Below are 19,529 nucleotides of genomic sequence, written 5' to 3' on the forward strand. Positions count from 1 at the left end.
GCCTATTTGAACCCAGCTCTCATCCACCATTCGTATTCACTCATTCAATCCAGCCAGCCTCAACCAGTTGCTCTGAGACTTCAGTTACCTTGTTGCCTGTGGTGTTAGTTTCTGCTCTCCCCTGTTTCGTAACCCCCGTGTCTTGTTATTTTGCAGTTTATTACTAAAGTTACTGTTCACCACTGAATCATCTTTGCTGCTCTGCATTTGGGTCAGACCTCCTCTACATTTCCTGACAAGATGAGTGAACCAGCAATTAAGCCAGAAGGAAGTCATCCATTGACATATGCACATGGTTCAGAAGCAATAGAAAACCATTGACCATCTGCTCACCACTCTCAACCAACTCTCCATCTCGATACAGCAAACCTTTGCCAGTCAAACTCCACTCTTGGAGCTGTGTTCTTCCATGGTAATGAAAGCAATAATAAGGAAAAAGGTCATGTGTGCCATCCCCTCATGCTCAGCTTAGTCATGGTCAGACCGAGGCTGAACACTGATGGTAAGAGGAGCAATATTTTCATCACTGCGATGGGTTTAATCACGTGGGTAAGAATCCGGGCCCACCTGCCTGCAACCTCAGTAGACCTCACTCTGTAAATCCATGGAGAGGGAGGAAACCCTTGACCTTATCAAATTTCCACTGGAGTACCATGACTTAGCCATCACATTGTAAAATAGAGGCCAGCACCCTGCTGCCTCACAGATGACATGACTGCACAATTGACCTCCTCTTGAGCATCACCCCTCCTTGAGGTAATCTGCTATCCCTCTCCCCTCCTGAGACCCATGAGTGACCACATCACTGAAGCACTACAGCACAGCTTCATCCCATCATCCCAGTCTAAGCTGGTTCAGGGTTCTTCTTTGTCAAGAAGAAAGATGGGAGTCTTTACCCCACATTGACTAACATGGACTCAGCAAGATCACCATTAGCAATAGCTACCCACCATTCTTAATGGATAGCACATTTGAAGCAGTCTGTCAGGCCCAGATCTTCACCGAACTGGATCTACGGAGCGTGTGAATCCACCAGGGGGATGAGTGGAAGATGGCGTTCATAATACCTACTGGCCACTATGAATACTTGCAGTCTTTCCAACTGTCAACCGCTTTCCAGGCCTTCATCAATGAGATCCTCTGAGACATGTTACACAGGTATGTGTTCATCTACTGCGACGGCATCCTCATTTTTCTACAATCACATCTGTCATATCCGATTAGTCTTTCAGTATCTCCACGAAAACCAATTGTACTGCAAGTTAGAGAAATGCCATTTCAACACCCTATTCATTTCCTTCCTGGGTAACGTCCTTTCTCCGCAAGGCATAACCATGGACCTAGAGAAAGTGTGCTGTCATTGAATGACCCAACCATGCTCCCTCAAACTGCTGCAGAATTTGTTGGGCTTTTCTAACATCTACCACCTGCTCATCAGAAATCATAGCCAAATTACTGCTCCTTCATCTCCCTCACCAGTCACTTACCTCGTGGATAACTTGGTCTGCTGAGGTGGACACATGTAACGTTGGCACAGGGGCCATCCTCTCCCAGGGAGGATTGGACAGGAAGATACACCCTTGTGCCTTCTTCTTGTGCAACCCCAATTCTACACAGCACTGTTATGGTGTAGAAGACAGGCAGTTACTCACCATCAAATGGGCCTTGATCATCAAATGAGGAATGGAGACATGGGCTAACAGGAAACACTGTGCCTTCCTGATCTGGATTGACCACCAAAACCTTATATCCATACAACAGACCCGATAGCTCAATCCACGTTAGACTCACTGGGCTCTCTTCTTCAAGCAGTTCAACTTCACCATCTTCTACCGATTGGGCTTCAAGAACACAAAGGTGGACGACCTGTCACAGCATTTTGACCCAGCTGAAATGGAGATCAATCCTCAGCCCATTATTCTATCCTCCCAGATCCTTATCCTGATCACCTGGAACCTTGACAACTGGATCCATCAGGCCCTACAGCATGAGCTTGTTTTGGCCAACACACCTTATGTACCACACATGTTATTGCCAATGGTCATATGCTCTGAGGCATTCTAGTGGGCGCACACCCCACCCCTCTATGGACCCTGCATGTCAGACCCTGGATTTTCTGTGATATCCACCATAATTGCAGATATACAATAGTTCCATGCCACCTACTCTCAATGCGCCCAGTCCAATTCCTCCAACCAATGGCCCTCTGGGCTCCTGCAGCCCCTGGCGGTCTCATGTGGCTATGGACTTCAGCAAGTGTTTGCCACATTCCGATGAGGCCAGATGATCATGACAGTGGTGGACCAGTTCTTCAAGGTAGCCCACTTCATTGCTCTACCCAAACTTCTGTCAGCCGCCAAGATGGCAGACCCTGGTTCTCCAACATGTAGTTCACCTCCACGGCTTCACCCAGGACATTGTGTTGGACTGGGGCCCACAGTTTGTTTCCCACTTCCGGCGAGCCTTTTGCTCCCTCCTCTGCACGTCAGTGAGTTGACCTTCGGTTAGCATCCACAGACCAGTGGGCAGTCAGAAAGAACCAATCAGCAAGCGAAGTTTCTGCTCTGTTTCACTGCCTCTAACCCTTCCATATGGAAGAAGTATTTAAGTAATTGCTCTGGGCTGAGCTGTCTCACGATCTACACACCACCTTTGCCATGGGTATGTCACCTTTTGAAGTGCTTCATAGCCATCAACCCTGTTTTTCCCCATACAGGAGGATATCCATCCACCAGGACCCTTGTTCACAGCTGCTGTAAGGATCGGAGGAGGGCACTGAGAGCCATTGAAGCCACGAACTGTGCCTACTGCCACCAGGCCAACTGTTGGCAGTGCCCAGCCAACTGCTTCAGCCTGGGACTGTGTTTGGCTGTCCATCTGAAATCATCGCCTGTGCACTGCCTCCCGCAAGTTCTTGCCTTGCATCATTAGTCCCTTAGAAATTACCCACTGCATCAATCTACCTACCTTCCACGTGTCCTTCCTCAAGGCCACTCAACCCAGCTGAGCCTGCACCTCTGCAGCCTACGATGGTGGAATGTAATCCAGTGTACACTGTTCACCACAGAGGGACCACGCTGATGGATTCTCATTGTTGTGCATGAGGCGTGCACTACCTGCTTGACTGAGAAGGGTACAGCCTGGAGGAGAGGTTTGGATCCATAGCTCGTTGAGGCATTCCACAGGACCCATCTGGATTACCCAGGGCCGTCGGCTGCCAGTAGTAGCAGGTGTGGTCCTGTTAGGCCTGCACAGCCACACACCTCCCATTCTCAAGCCACTATTAGGAGTCACCTGCCACATGTTTCCAACTCATCGCCTGCAACCTATTTAAACCCAGCTCTCTTCCACAATCCTTGGTCACTCATTTGAACCAGCCAGCCCCAAGCAGTTGCTTTGAGTCTTCAGTTTCCTGTGGTGTTAGCATTTGTTCTCTCTTGCTTTTTGGCCCCTTGTAGCTGGTTATTTTGCAGTTTATTATTATCCACCACTGAATTGTCTCCGCTGCCCTGCATTTGGGTCAAGCTTCCTCCACATTTCCTGATTGGTGATTGCCATGTACTCAAGGAGATTTGCACAAGTAACAATGTTCAAATGATTTATGCTCCTGTCATCCCAAACGCAGTGTTGGAAAAGTATTTACTGGCTGAATTTGGCGATCCTTTAAATGACAAGTTTCATAAGTCCTGGAATACCTAGACAACCAATGTCAAATTTACTTGTATAGAAATAACAAAACATCAGGGACAGGGATTACTTCACAGTCCTGGCTCTCAGGAGTGCATTTGTCAGGTGCCATATAATGGTGATTTGCTGTTGGTTTTTACATCTTCCAATTTAACTGCCCAATACTCCCTTCTCCAACTCCCTGGGAAGAGGAAGAGAGGCGGTGAGGAAAGTTAAAATTACCCCAGCAGGGAGTCTTCAATGGAATGGGTTCTATTCTCCAAACCGAGTGGAACATTTAACCACAGTAAAACATAAAGCTCTGTCTTACATTTCGAACTTTGTTCTGTGGGTTAGCAGCCATCAAGTATTAAGATGAATTGATAATTTAATGGCTTTGCAGAAATCTATATGGTAACCTTATACTGTGTTGTGGTGCATTAAATTTTGTAAAATATTGGATGAAGTTCTGAACAGCTTCAAATGACACTTTAACTGTTGGTTAGCTCACAGTGCCAAAGTGTAATGGGCTGGGTTGATAAGACCCAGAAGACCCAAACCAATTTGAGTGTCTAAGAGATGTGCAAATATGCGTACAAGCACAGTAAAGTAACTTAAGCCTAATTTATTATCCTAAAATAAAAAGTACAAATATACCACACAAAATACCACATAGTAAGTCACAAAGATTTCCACAGAGATTTCAGGGCTCACGATTCTTAGTCTTCACTTGATTGTTGCTTTCATTAGGTGATTTGTTTGCCACTGTGGTCGGAGGAACTTTGAATTCTGACTCATGAAATCACCCTGGGTCTGTCCCTCGGTCAAAGTGAATTCCCAAGAACCAAGCTAAAGGTACCTCAGTAAACAGAGGTTCAATCCATAAGCATAGTGAGACACGCAGCGACAGACGAACTATTCGATCTTTTGTTCTCACGTCACTAACTCAGCACGGTTTCTATTGTAACACTGCCCTTTTGGCATGCATTTTCCATCTCCCATTGTAATTTGTACACCACATCCTTACTACTGTTTGGGGGTCTGTATATAACTCCTTTTAGGGTCTTTTCCCCCTTGTAGTTCCTTAGCTCTCTTCACAATGATTCAACACCTTCTGACCCTATGTCACCTCTTCCTAATGATTTGATTTCATTTTTTTTTACCAACAGAGTAACGCCACCTACTCTGTCTTGCTGCCTGTCCTTTCGAAACAATGAGTAGGCGTGGACATTATGATCTCATGTGTCTGTAAACTTCATTATATTTTTTCACTAATGGCATGCCAATCAAGAATTTGTTGGTATATGTGATTTTGCAGGTATCTGTATCTCACTTGCCAGACCCATTCAATTAAAATCACTATTCTGAATTTATGCTTTTTGTGTGATTTCCTGTTAAAGCTTAAATGTGTTTTTTGCTAGGTTGGATCAAAGAACAAGGTTGCAATCTAATTGGCCACCTTTTTATCGAATCTGGAGCAGGCATGAGCGTTCACGTGGCCTTATCCAGCTCCTAGTTTATATGTTTGCCTGATAATTGTTTAACTATTGTTATTAATACTATGGAGGAACTAACAACAGAAGCCTTTTCTAAAAGTTCTCCAAAACTGAGACAGTTCATAAATGATGGCATCTGTAAAATGTTCTTCTGGTTTCAACATTAAGCAATTGATGATGTGCATTTATCTTGAAGCAACACTGCAGAGAGAGTGAGCAGTTTCAAGTACCTGGGAGTCAAGACCTCTGAGGACCTAACCTGGTCCCAACAAAATGATGCAGCTATAAAGAACGCAAGACAGTGACAAAACTTCATGAGGAGTTTGAAGAAATTTGGTATGTCGACAAAATCACTCATAAACTTCTATAGATGTACTGTGGAGAGCATTCTGCTAGGCTGCATCACTGTCTGGTATGGCGGGGAGAGCTACTGTACAGGACAGAAAGAAGCTGCAGAAGGTTGTAAATTTAGTCAGCTCCATCTTGGGCACTAGCCTACAATGTACCCAGGATACCTTCAAGGAGTGGTGTCTCAGAAAGACAGCGTCCATTATTAACGACCTCCAGCACCCAGGGCACGCCCTTTTCTCACTGTTACCATCAGGTAGGAGGTACAGAAGCCTGAAGGTACATACTCAGTGATTCAGGAACAGCTTCTTCCCCTCTGCCATCCGATTCCTAAATGGACATTGAACCTATGAACACTACCTCACTTTTAAAATATATATTATTTCTGGTTTTGCACGAGTTTTAATCAATTCAATATACATATACTGCAATTTATTTATTTATTTACTTTTTTTCTTCTAGATTATGTATTGCATTGAACTGCTGCTGCTAAGTTAACAAATTTCACGACACACGTTGGTGATAATAAACCTGATTCTGATTCAAACAAATTTTAACCAAAAGGAATTCTGATCAAGTCACAGATGCCTCATGATGCAATATTCTCTCATTCCCAAGTATGAACACAGTATAGTGAGAGCACATTCTACTGAACACCGACTCTTGTCATGCCTACAACACTTGTGGAACCAAACTAGTTTACCAGTACGAACCCCTTGAAGCCCAAGAGCCACGTTACTGTTGCACGGATATCTGCATCCAGACCACTGAGGACGTCACTAACTTTGATTAGGTATTTTATCCTTGCCTGTCTGGCTGTTGTCGGCACTCAAGAAATTCACAAATTTTAAGAGGTAAGAACCCAAGGTGTTGTCTTCTTCCTTTTCGGCAATGTCTGGAAGACCTGAGAAAGAAGGTACTTCCTTCCTGCCTCAGGTTACAGATACACTGATCGCTTTAGCTGTCTGCTTGTGATTTCATTCTGCTAATAAATGGACTGACTGCCATCATTCAGCTGAGGTCATGGGGGTTAGAGGTCCAGGATCAAAAGTCAGTGCGAGTCTGGAGTTCAAGGCCCACAATTCAAAGTCCTGTTATCGGCGAGCCTGAGGCTGATACTGAAGTCGGTAAACCTGGAAGTTGGAAGCCCAATGACTACAAGTCCGGGCCAGGGGTTAGAGGCCCATGTGCTGCTTGTCCTAGGCTTGGAGGCCCGCCTGTGTGTGTGAGTGAGTGTGTGGGTGGAAAGGGGCTCGTTTTGTTGTTATTTTGCTCTGCTGCTGTCGCTATTGTTGTTGCTTGTGTTGTTCTGCTGAACGCTGTGAGCATGCTATGTTGGCACCAAGGTGTGTGCTGCATTTCACTGAATAGTTTGATGGACATGTGATCAATAAATGAATCTGACCCCAGTCGTCACTTGAATTCCCTTCAACAAACTTTTACCTCTCAGACTGTGCTATTGGTTCAACCTGTAGAACCATTAGAACGGGCTGTTAATGTTAAGGACATGGTCAGGCACTGCAAGGCTAAGAAGGTTCATAATTATTTCGATTGTTATTCAAATTTAAAGTGAGATATTTTATATTTCCCGTTATGTTTTGTAACTTCAAAACATTAAACTAATTCAAACGAAGCTGAGGGGATTCTGAGAATGTGAGTCTAACTTTGTCTTTATTTCTAGTGAGGCACGCAAGTATCATGTGGTAGCGTGATGACGCATGCAATTAACTTATCTTTACATATAATCCATAATTAATTATTAAAAAACCAAAAATGCTTAATTAAACTAAATGCATGTGTGCGTGCGCGTGCGCGTGCCCACACACACACACACACACACATATATATATATGCAGGATTGAAATATTACTATGTCACTTTTTCGACATCTGAAGTTGGTGTACATGCTTAGAGTCAGGTTAAGGTAAAACTATGAAACAGTGGTGTCACCCAACAAAACCTCAGTTATTTTAAACGAGTGTTGCAAACTAAATTTTTAAAGAAATGTTGAACTATCACAAAAAAAGAAGTTACAACTTTTACTTGATTGCTCTCTGAATGGGTTTGCTAAGTAGTTGCAAGATCATGAATGCCTACAAATTCATGATTGGCATACAAGTGCTGTACGAGATTTTTCTTGAACAAACTGAGGAAAGTTCTCAGAGTTCGCAGCAGGATCGGGACCAGCTGGAAAAATGGACTGAAAAATACCAGATGGAATTTAATGCAGACAAGGGCGAGTTGTTGCACCCTGATAGGACCAATCAGGTAGGTCTTACACAGTGAAAATGATAGGACCCTGAGGAGTGAGGTAGAACAAAGGGATCTGGGAATACAGGTCCATAATTCATTGAAAGATGCATCACAGGTAAATGGAGTCATAAAGAAAGCTTTTAGTACATTGCCTTTATAAATCAAAGTTATGTTGAAGCTGCATATCATGTTGGTGAGGCCCAGTTTGGAATATTGTATGCAGTTTTGGTCACCTACCTACAGGAAAGACGCAAGTTCGGTTGAAAGATTAAAGAGCAAATTTACAAGGATGTTGGCGGAACTGGAGGTCCTGAGTTATAATGAAAGATTGATTAGGTTAGGACTTTATTCCTTAGAATGTAGAAGATTGAAGGGAGGTTTGATTCAGGTACAGAGGCTGGGTGGGACTACAAGTGGTCATGGATTAAGGATGAAAGGTGAAAAGTTTAAGGGAACATGAGGGGAAATTTCTTCACTCAGAGCATCATTTGAGTGTGGAATGAGATGCCAGTGCAAGCGGTGCATGTGAGCTTGATTTTCACATTTAAGAGAAGTTTGGACAGGTACATGGATGGCAGGGATATGGACGGCTATGGTGTGGATGCAGGTCGGTGGGACTAGGTGGTTTAAGTGATTCGGCATGGACAGTGTGTGAAATGTGACACAACTGACAGCTATCTTTGTCAATATGCCACTTGTGAGACCAACTATGGTAGTAAAGACTTGTAACACAGCTGCTGCTGAAATAATGAATTATGCAGCTGAAAAATCTAACAGCTATATCCCCCACCTAATATTTTGATGGATGTAATTTTCTGAGCTCACAGGAGAACAACATAGCAATATTAAAATGGAACTATATTTTATGCAAGCTTACATAGAGGCTTTTAGAAGCTTACCTGAATACATGTCATGAGGGGGCCCTGGTGATCGACCCAGAGCGCTGTCCACAGCATCTTGCGGTGACGTAGCAGGCTGCAGTGGTTGAATAGTGAGGCAGTCATTCAGCATGTCCCGATCCGGCTCGTTACTGGATCGTAACTGTGTAACAAACACAAAACGAATCAGAGAAGAGGACAACTAAAAGCTTTCACAACAGATGTCAAAATCTGTTATAGATTAAAAATACATTATTAGGGCGTGCAGTGAAGCATTTACTCCCGAAATGGATTATTAAATGAAATGGGCTATAACAAATCCCTTATTGTTAACTCTGCAGGAATGATTTATTATGCTCTACATAGGAACTAAAGAAGCTGTGCAATGCAGTTACATATTTAAATATGAATACTTCAGAATGGTAAAGGAGAAAATTATTCAGTTTAATTTAGCCTGTAATTTTGACCTCCCTTATGACAGACTGACACTTCAAAATGAAGTGTATGAAGCATGCTGACAGAAATGCAATTTACCCTTAGTGCAATAACCAAATCAGATCTAACAGGTGCATTTCTTCCATTCAGTAATAAATCTTTCTATCAATTCATTTGGAGACCTTTCATTAAAATAGACTACTAAATAGAAGTTATGGACAATTATATGTTGGACCTGGAGGCTGGTGGGGTGGTAGGTGAGGACAAGGGGAACCCTATCCCTAGTGGGGTGGCAGGAGGATGGGCTGAGAGCAGATGTGCATGAAATGGAAGGATGCGTTTGAGAGCAGAGTTGATAGTGGAGGAAGGCAAGCCCCCCTCTTTAAAAAGAAGACATCTCCTTTGTCCTGGAATGAAAAGCCTTTCCGTAACTTCCACCACCTCCAACGGGATCCCACCACCAAGCACATCTTTCCTCGCCCCCCCCCCCAGTTTCTGCAGGGATCGCTCCCCACGCAACTCCCTTGTCCATTCGTACCCCCCCATCCCTTCCCATTGATCTCCTACTTGGCACTTATCCTTGCAAGCAGAACAAGTGCTACACCTGCCCTTACATTTCATCCCTCACCACTATTCAGGGCCTCAGACTGTCCTTCCAGGTGAGGCTGCTCTTCACCTGTGAGTCGGCTGGTGTGATATACTGTGTCTGGTGCTCCCAGTGTGGCCTTCTGTATATTGGTGAGACCCGACGCAGAGTGGGAGACTGTTTCACTGAACACCTACGCTCTGTCCACCAGAGAAAGCAGGATCTCCCAGTGACCACACATTTTAATTCCACGTCCCATTCCCATTTTGATATGTCAATTCATGGCCTCCTCTACTGTCGAGATGAAGCCACACTCAGGTTGGAGGAACAACACCTTATATTCCGTCTGGGTAGCCTCCAACCTCATGGCATGAACGTTGATTTCTGTAACTTCCACTAATACTCCTCCTTCCTTTCTTACCCCATCCCCTATTTTACTTATTTATTCATTTATTATTTCCCCTCCATTTTTCTCTCTCTCTCTCTTTCCCCCTCACAATCACTCCTTGCCTGCTCTCCATCTTCCTCTGGTGCTCCCTTCCCACTTTCTTTCTCCCGTGTCTCCAGCTTTGTTTCCCTTTAGCCAATTAACTTCCCAGCTCTTAGCTTCATCCCTCCCCCTCCTGTCTTCTCCTATCATTTTGGATCTCCCCCTCCCCTCCCTCTTTCAAATCTCTTACCATCTCTTCTTTCAGTTAGACCTGACGAAGGGTCTCGGCCCAAAACGTCGACTGTACCTCTTCCTATAGATGCTGCCTGGCCTGCTGTGTTCAACCAGCATTTTGTGTGTTTTGCTTGAATTTCCAGCATCTGCAGATTTTCTCGTGTTTGCATGAATACTTGGTGATGCCTTTCAGACTTTCCAACAGTCCAGCCATTTTCTAAGCCTTCATCAATGAAATCCTCCAAGGTATGCTACACAGGTTTACCCTACAGTGTGTTCATCTACTTCAACAACATAATCATTTTCTTCAGTCCCTTAGGGTCTCCTTGAAAACCAGCTGTCGTGCAGGTTAGAAAAATGCCAGTTCCATAACTCAGTATTTCTCTGAAACAGCTACAGCACTTCTTTGGCTTCTCCAACTTCGACCGCCATCTCAGCAGCAACTACAGCCAAACTACCAGTCATCTCACCTCCCTCACCAGGTCACCTACCTCGTGGATAACCTGGTCTGCTGCCGCGGACTATGCTTTCAAGGAGCTCAGGAGACACTTCACTACCACTTCCATTCTCCACTATCTGAGCCCTCCAGACCTTTTGTGGTAAAGGTTGACGCACCTAACGTGGACACTGGACCCATCCTCTCTGAGCAAGGACCAGATGTGAAGAGACGCCCTTTTGTGCAAGTTCAACTTGGCATTGCACTGTTATGGTGTAGGAGATAGGGAGCTACTCACCATTAAATGGGCCTTGGAGGAATGTATAAACTGGGAAACGCCGAGCGCTTCTTGATTGGACTGACCACCAGACCTTCATATCCATTCGGTAGACCCGCCAACTCAACCCACAACAGGCTCGCAGAGCCGTCTTCTTCAAGCAATTCAACTTCAGCATCTCCTACTAACCCACCTCAAAGACACTAGGGCAGATGTCCTGTCATGGTAGTTCAACCCAGCTGAAATAGAGATTGTCCCTAAGTCCATTATTCCATCCTCACAGATCCTCACCCCAATTGCCTGGGATCTTGCGAACCAGATCCATCAGGCCACGCTGCACGAGCCTGCTCCAGCTGACACACCTGATAACTGCATGTACTTGCAGACAGCAGTGCGTTCTGAGGCACTCCAGTTAGGCCCGCTCTTCACCTGCCTCTGGCCATCCAGGGGCATGACGGGCTCTGCACTTTCTGCAACACCAGTTCTGGTGGCCTGCCATGATCCAAGTTCGTCACTGCCTGCTGTCAATGTACCCAGTCCAGTTCTTCCAATCAGCGGCCCACTTGGCTCCTGTGGCCTCTACCAGTCCCCAGGGGCCATGGTCCCACATTGCCCTGGATTTCGTCATGGGTTTTCCACCTTCTGACGGGGCACAGTGATCATGGCAGAAGCAGACTAGTTCTCCTCATTGCTCTCTCAAAAGTTTGTCAGCTGCTGAGATGATGGACTTGTTTCTCCAACATGTGGTTCACTTCCACAGTTTCCCTCCGGGCATTGTGACAGACTGAGGCCTACAATTTCTCTCCCACTTCTGGCGAGACTTCTGGTCCCTGCTTTGCATGTCAGTGAATTTGTTCTCTGGCTTTTGTCTGTCTGGTCAAACAGAAACGGCCAATCAGCAGGTGGATAAGTCTCTGCAATGCTTTGCCGCCTCTAAACCATTCCACATGGAAGAAGTATGGGCTCTGGGCTGAACTGTCACCCAGTCTACACACCTCCTCTGCCACAGGTCTGTCACCCTTTGAAATGCTTCATAGCTGTCAACCCCCCGTTGTTCCCTGTGGAGGAGCCAATGGTGGAGGTCCTTTCCGTGAGGGCCCAGGTTCACCACTGCTGGAATGCTTGAAACAGGGCATAGAGGGCCATCCTAGCTGCCAACCGCACCTACTGCCGCCAGGGTAACCATTGTTTGTGGCCAGCTAGACTACTTCAGCCTTGGGACCATGTCTGGCTGTCCACATGAGATCTGGCCCTGGGCATTGACTCTTGCAGGCTCTTGCCCCGGTTCATTGGTCCCTTCAGGATTATCCACCTCAACAGTCCAGCCACTTACCATCTCCAACTGCCACCGTGCCTCAGGATCACACCCACTGTACCTTCCACATGACCTGCCTCAAATCCGTTGTCCATGGACCACTCAACCCATCGGAGCCTGCACCTCTGGAGCCAAGGATGGTGGAAGGTGGTCCAGTGTATGCGGTTCGCCCGTTGATTGATTCGCATCATTGTGGATGGGGTGTGCATTACCTGGTTGACTGGGAAGTGTACGGCCCAGATGAGAAGTCTTGGGTGCCTTCCAGTTCTATCTTGGATCTGTCACTCCTTGAGGAGTTCCACAGGATCCATCCGATCATTCTGGGCCTTTGGCTGCTAGGATGGGTGGTCCTGTGAGGGCTGCACAGGCAGCCACCTCCCAGTCTTCACCCCGCTAACAGGAGTCACTTGCCGCTAGTTTCCAACTCATCACCTGCAGCCTATTTAAACCCGGCTCTCATCCACAGTCCTTGGCTACCCAAAGAACCGGCCAGCCTCAATTAGTTGCTGCTAGCCTTCGGTTACCTAGTGCCTTATCATGTGAAATATTGTTCCCTCACATTTTGTGTACTCTTGTGGCTTGTTATTTTGCAGTTTATTATTAAAGTTATCACTCCCCACTAAATTGTCTCTGCTCTCTGCATTTGGTCAGGCTTCCTCTACGTTTCCTAACAAGAGCATGTAAATGACTGAAGAGCAAATGACTTTCCACAGGCTTCCCGCTTCAGTGATTGTGTATTGCTCAAAATGATTGGCAGCATTCAGGACCAATCAACTGCTCAATTGGGACTCGATTCACAAACTTAAGTAGTCTGCACATATCTGCAGAGTGTGTCAAATGCAACATGTGCGTAAGCAACTTATCAGCTGCACATTTTATAATCACAATTTCGACTGCCTGAAAGATGAGGGCAGCAGGGGCTTTGTAACATCCCACTGTTAAATTCATCTCCAAGATACTCCCTATGTAACAGAAGTATTCAGCTCTACCTCCATTGTCACTAACTGCAGCTTTAAGAACCTTGTTCTTAAGATAATTAGAAACGTGCTATGTATGGTGGCCTTAGCAGTGATAATCTGATGGAAGTAAAAGAACCATGATCATCACCATGTCGTAAAAGATAAAAGACTTTAAAGTAATTGTTACATGCACATCGAAACATACAGTGTTTGCGCTAATGACCAACAAAGACTGAGGATTGAGCTGGGGGCAGCCTTCAAGTGTCACCAACATAGCATGCCCACAAATTAATCCATAGGTCTTTGGCATGTGGCAGGTAATTGGAGCACCCAGAGGATAGCCACGAGGCCATAGGGAGTTCGTACAAACTCTATACTGACAGTGGTGTGAATTAAACTCCACTGGTGATCACTGGTGCTGGAAAGTGTTCCGCTAACTGCTACGCCACTGTCCTATGCTACCACGTCTTCAGACAGAATGCCTTGAGTCAAACTTTTGTGATGAATTTACTTATTCTTGATGGCATCTGTGCAGGAGTTGTATGTCATTTAGCATATTTGTATATTGATAGGTGATTAGTTTGCATCTTTGGGCAGCTTTGGAGGATAACCTCTCAAAATGTATCAAGTGAACATTAAACATTACATCTGGCAATCAAATGTAACTTATGTTTTGTGAAAACTGAACACATTAATAGACATTTAAGATAAAAGGGAAATAAAATGGTATGGCAAGGAATGAGAAAGAGGCATTGAGGTCATGATCTTACTGAATATCAAAGGAGTCCTGCTCCTGCCTTAATTTGCTGCTTATTGTGTGGTGTCGGGTTTATGTTGTTCAGCCTGTTTCTCCCATTGGAACATTGTACTGAAATTGTATTGATTTGTCACTGAGCATCAGGTAAGAATGTTTGGAGGTGGTGGCACATTGTGTTGTTTCCTGGCTGTAGAAATGGTTCAAAATAAACCTTTTAAACTTTCAGGTTATTCCAGTTTTACTTTGGAAGTACTTAGCTCATGAGAAACCCATTTATATGGGTTCCTAGCATTAGAAATATCATTTTATACCTGCCAGAAGGAATTGTGCCTGAGTTGCTTCTTATTAGAGAGAAGGCCAGGAACAGTATCATGACTCTCTGTAAGCATGTCTAAAATGTTACAGGTGTATTGATGACAACAGTATACTATTAACTTAAAAAAGCATTTGATTTTACAATAGTATGCAGAATAACCCACACAAGGCTTTTTGAAAAAATTCCTCAATTTAACAAGGTTGCCATTGATAGCCCAATGAATCACTTTTTAATTTCATGATGGCTTGTGATAAAGGCTTTAGAACTGCTTAAACATTTGCAAACATTGTAAAAAATGTGAAATGCCATAAAAAGTATGATGGATTGAAATCCAGATTGCCTGCCTTTTTTATGAGTTTCTGCCAAAGTCTCATTAATTCCATTTTTAAAATGCAAAAGGCTCCTTCAGTACTTCATGAGGAAACAAGATATAGAATATGGTAGAAATCCATCAAACTGTCTCAGTGGGTTATATTCATACATGTAATACATCTCAGGAGCAAAATTAATTGTGTTAAGTATTGTAATGGTGCATTTATTCTATCCAATCAGGTAAAGTATTCATTCAAGTTAACTTCATTTCATTTTTCCTGCTGCTTAATTAAGATGATTATCATACTATTGCTGCATATGAATTTTTATTCTGTTTTACAGAAAAGCATGAATTCAGTTTAATTTGGCTTAGGCGGTCTTTCAGCTACTCTCATTTCCTTGATAAGTAGATGTCCCGAACAAAAACAAAGCAATGAAAACGTGCTGAACCATGGGTTCAGACGAATCAAATATTTACAAAGGACATGAAACACAAAAAAAACAGCACAGGAATAGGCCATGCAGCCAGCAATGTATGCACTGACCAAGATGCCATTTTAAACTAATCCCATCTGCCTGCGCATGGCATATATACTTTTATTCTCAGTTTATTCAGGTCCCTAAGTGCCTCTTAACTGCTGCTATTATATCTGCTTCTACCACCTCCCTTGCTGGCATGTTTCAGGTACCCTACCGTCCTCTGTGTTAAAAATCTTGCCTGGCAAATCTCCTTCAGGTTTCCCCACTCTCACCTTAAACCTATGCACTTTAGTATTTGGCGTTTCCATTCAGGGTAAAAGATCTTGACAATCTACCTTGTCCACGCCTCTCAGAATTTCATATACTATCAGGACATTTGCTCAGTATTCCGGAGAGAACAATCCAAGTTTGTCCGAGCTCTCCTTACAGCTAATACTCTGCAATCCAGGCCAAGTCCAGGGAATCCAGGGAGCACTTTATCTCCGGCATGCGTAATTCTGTTAGCTTTAAGATAATGACAGTGAAGGATAGGACAGGTCAACAAGTTAGTTTCCAAAATGGAGTTGGGGTAATTTTGGGGGAATTAGGCAGGACCTAGCAGAGGTTGATTGACGCAACCTGTTTGAGGGAAATGGAACGAATGGCAACTGGGAGGCTTTTACGAGTGAGATATCAAAAATCCAGGGAGAGTATGAAGGGTGAACCTGGAAAGCTCAGAGAGGGATATTGAGGCTTCGATCAAGGAGAAGAAGGAACTATACATTGGTTTTAAGGATTTGTATATGACTGAATCGTTTGATAACTTTATAAAAAGATTAAGAATACTCTTAAAAGGGAAATCAGGACAGAGAGGGTGTGAGATAGATTTGGCTGGTAAGGTTAAGGAATATCCCTGGAAGTTCTATAGATATATTAAGAGTAAAAGGGTGACTGGGGAGAAAGTGGGTCCTCAAAGAGATCTGCAGGGCCACCTATGTCTCCAAGCTGCAGGAGATGGGTGTGATTCTTAACAGGAGAACATTCATATTATTCATACAGCGCTGTTTGCTGCCTAACAGGCATTGACATGGATAAATGCCCAGCACCTGAACGAGTGCATTCTCAGACTTTTTGGGGGTGTAACAAAAGATTTGCAGAGGCTCTTGCAAATATATTTGCATTATTCATAGGCACTGGTCAATTTTCTGATGACTAGAAGTTGGCTAATGTTGTTCTATTATTTAAGAGGGGTAGCAAGGACAAACCAAGGAACTACAGGCTGGTCAATCACTGGCAGGGTGGTTTCTGTAGGGGGAGATCTTCCAGCATTTGGATAGACAATGACAGATTAGGAGGAGTGAGAATGGCATTGCGTTTGGGATGTTGAATTTGATGAATCTCCTGGAGTTCTTTGAAGAAGTAACCAAAAGGGTAGATGAGGGTATGGTAGGAGATGTTGCCTATTTGAACTTCAACAAGCCCTTCCACAAGGTCCTGTATGGCAGCAGATATGGAAGGTTAGATCCCATGGAATCCAGGGAGAGCTAGTTAGGAGGGTTCAAATTTAGCTCGGAGGTCAGAAGCAGATGGTAGTGGTTGAAAGATATTTCTCAGAATGGAGACTAGTGATATTCTGCAGAGGTGGGTATTGGGAACCTTGCTATTATTGATTTGGATGTGAATGCACAAGGCTTGATGAGCAAGTTTGCAGATGTCATAAAATTAGGAGGTGCTGTTGATAGCCCGGTTTAAATTTCATCGACCATTTCCCACCCAACTTCCCAGCTGATTTACTGTATATCCTTCAAAGTTGCTGGTGAATGCAGCAGGTCAGGCAGCATCTCTAGGAAGAGGTACAGTCGATGTTTCAGGCCGAGACCCTTCGTCAGGACTAACTGAAGAAAGAGCTATTAGCTATTATATATATATCACAAACAACAGAGATCCCACAGAGGTCCCAGCACTGAATGTTAAATGCCATATTGACAATTTCTACTGGCCCCCCTTATCAATTGACAATTATTTCTGTCACCACTAATATTCCCTCTAATTTGTAATGACCAATGTGTGCAAAAATCTTGTGGTCCAGTGGTGTATACTGACAGTATATGTTTAGAAGTTGATTTTTGACCAATATCTGCAGACAATGACACTAGTTCTATTCCTGCTGACATTAATTCATAAGATCCATCATATGGTTTCTAAATTACATTTCAGTGCATTCCAATTCTCGTGAGCATCCTTTGTCCACTCTGTAATGCAAGTACATATTCCTTAGATAAGGGACCGAAAACTGCTCACAATACCCTATGTGCAGTCTGACCAATGTCTTAAAAAGCCTCAGCATCACATCCTTGCTCTTATCAAGTCATAGGTCATAGAGAAGAGCAGCAGAGAAACAAGCCCTCCGGCCCATTTAGTTCATGCCCAAACCATTTTTAAACTGCCTACTCCCAGCGACTTGCACCAGGACCATAGCTCTCCATATCCCTACTATCTATGTACCTATCCAAACTTCTCTTAAATGTTTAAATTGAGGTTTCATGCATCATTTGTGCTGGAAGCTTATTTCATACTCTCACAACCCTCTGAGTGAAGACGTTTCCTCTCGTGTTCCCCTTAAATTTCTCACATTTCACCCTTAACCCATAACCGCTGGTTGTAGTCCCACCCAACCTCAGTGGAAAAAGCCTGCTTGCATTTACCCTCTCTATACCCCTCATTATTTTGTATACCTCTATCAAATCTCCTCTCAATCTTCTATGTTCTGAAGAATACAGTCCTAACCTATTCAATCTTTTCTTATAACTCAGGTCCTCCAGACCCGGCAACATCCTGGAAAATGTTCTCTGCACTCTTTCGACCTTATTTACATCATTCCTGTAGGGAGGTGACCAAGACTGCACACAATACTCCAAATTAGACCTCTCCAACCTCTTATACAACTTCAACATAACATTCAATTTCCTGTACTCAGAACATTGATTTATGAAGGCCAATGTGTCAAAAGCTTTCTTTATGACCCTATATACCTGTGATGCCGCATTCAATGAATTATGTACCTGTATTACCAGATCTCTTTGTTCTACCACACTGCTTGTTGCCCTACCGTTCACTATCTAAGACCTACCCTGGTTGGTCTTACAGTGCAAAACCTCACATTTGTCTGCATTTTTCAGCTGATGCAGATCCCTCTGCAAGTCAAGATAGCCTTCCTCACTGTCCACTTCACTCCCAATCCTGGTGCCATCTTCAAATTTGCTGATCCAGTTAATCACCCTTATCGTTGATATATTTTGACGAACAACAAAGGACTTGGCACCAATCCCTGTGATGCACCACTAGTCACATGCCTCCCACAACTGATGTGAGACTCACCAACCTATAATTTCTTGGTTTCTGCTTAAAGCCTTTTTTAAACAGCAGAACAGCATTGGCTATCCTCCGATCCTCTCTAGTACCTCTCCTGTCGCTATGGATGTTTTAAATATCTCAGCAAGGGCCCTGGGAATTTCAGCACTTTCCTCCCTTAGGGAACAACTTGTCAGGCCCTGCAGATTACAGGCACATACAAGCTTTGTACTTACAAAATTTTGTTTTTGAAGGCCTCCCACTTACCAAGTACACCTTTGCCAGAAAACAGCCTGTCACAATGCACACTTGCCAGATCATTTCTGATACCATCAAAACTGGCCTTTCTCCAATTTAGAATCTCAACCCATGGACCAGACCTATCTTTTTGCCTATTTACTTTGCAACTAATGGTCACCGGATGCAAAGTGATCCCCCACACAATCTTCTGTCACCTGCCCTGTCTCATTCCCTAATATCAGATCTAGTATCGCATGCTCTGTCATTGGGACTTCTACGTACTGATGAAAGAAATTTTCTTGAACACATTTGACAGACTCTGTCTCATCTAGTCCTTTCACAGTATGGGATTCGCAGTCGATACATGGAAAGTTAAAATCACTTAATATAACATCCTTATGTTTCTTGCAAAGTCCGTGATCTCTTTATAATTCTTTTTCCTCTAAATCCCTATGACTGTTGGGTGGTCTGTAATATATCCCCAATAATGTGGTCACACCTTTCTTTTTTCTCATTTCCACCCATAACCCTTACTAGTCGTGTTTTCCAATCTGTCCTGACACTTTCCCTGACTAGTAATGTCACCCTCCTCCTTTAATCCCTCCCACTCTGTCATGTCTAAACCAGTGGAACCCCGGAGTACCGAGCTGCCAGTCCTGCCCCTCCTGCAATCAAATCTCACTAATGCCTACAATGTTATAATTCCAGGTGTTGATCCATGCCCTGAGCTCATCCGCCTTTCCTACGATACTTCTTACATTGAAATTATATTCTAGTTCTC

The 19,529-nt window shown here is 44.0% G+C and overlaps 1 protein-coding gene across 2 annotated transcripts in view; it reads right to left on the reverse strand.

Moving 5' to 3' along the window:
* LOC134357421 (zinc finger protein GLIS3-like) overlaps nucleotides 1–19,529 on the reverse strand; it is a 503,684-nt gene that overhangs the window by 111,046 nt on the left and 373,109 nt on the right. For both annotated transcript variants that reach the window (XM_063068994.1, XM_063068995.1), the window contains one exon: nucleotides 8,663–8,804. In XM_063068994.1, the coding sequence (XP_062925064.1) occupies nucleotides 8,663–8,804 (142 nt within the window). The remainder of the gene's footprint in view (nucleotides 1–8,662; nucleotides 8,805–19,529) is intronic.

The sequence above is a fragment of the Mobula hypostoma genome, chromosome 16 (assembly GCF_963921235.1).
Source record: "Mobula hypostoma chromosome 16, sMobHyp1.1, whole genome shotgun sequence".
Lineage (NCBI taxonomy): Eukaryota > Metazoa > Chordata > Chondrichthyes > Myliobatiformes > Myliobatidae > Mobula > Mobula hypostoma.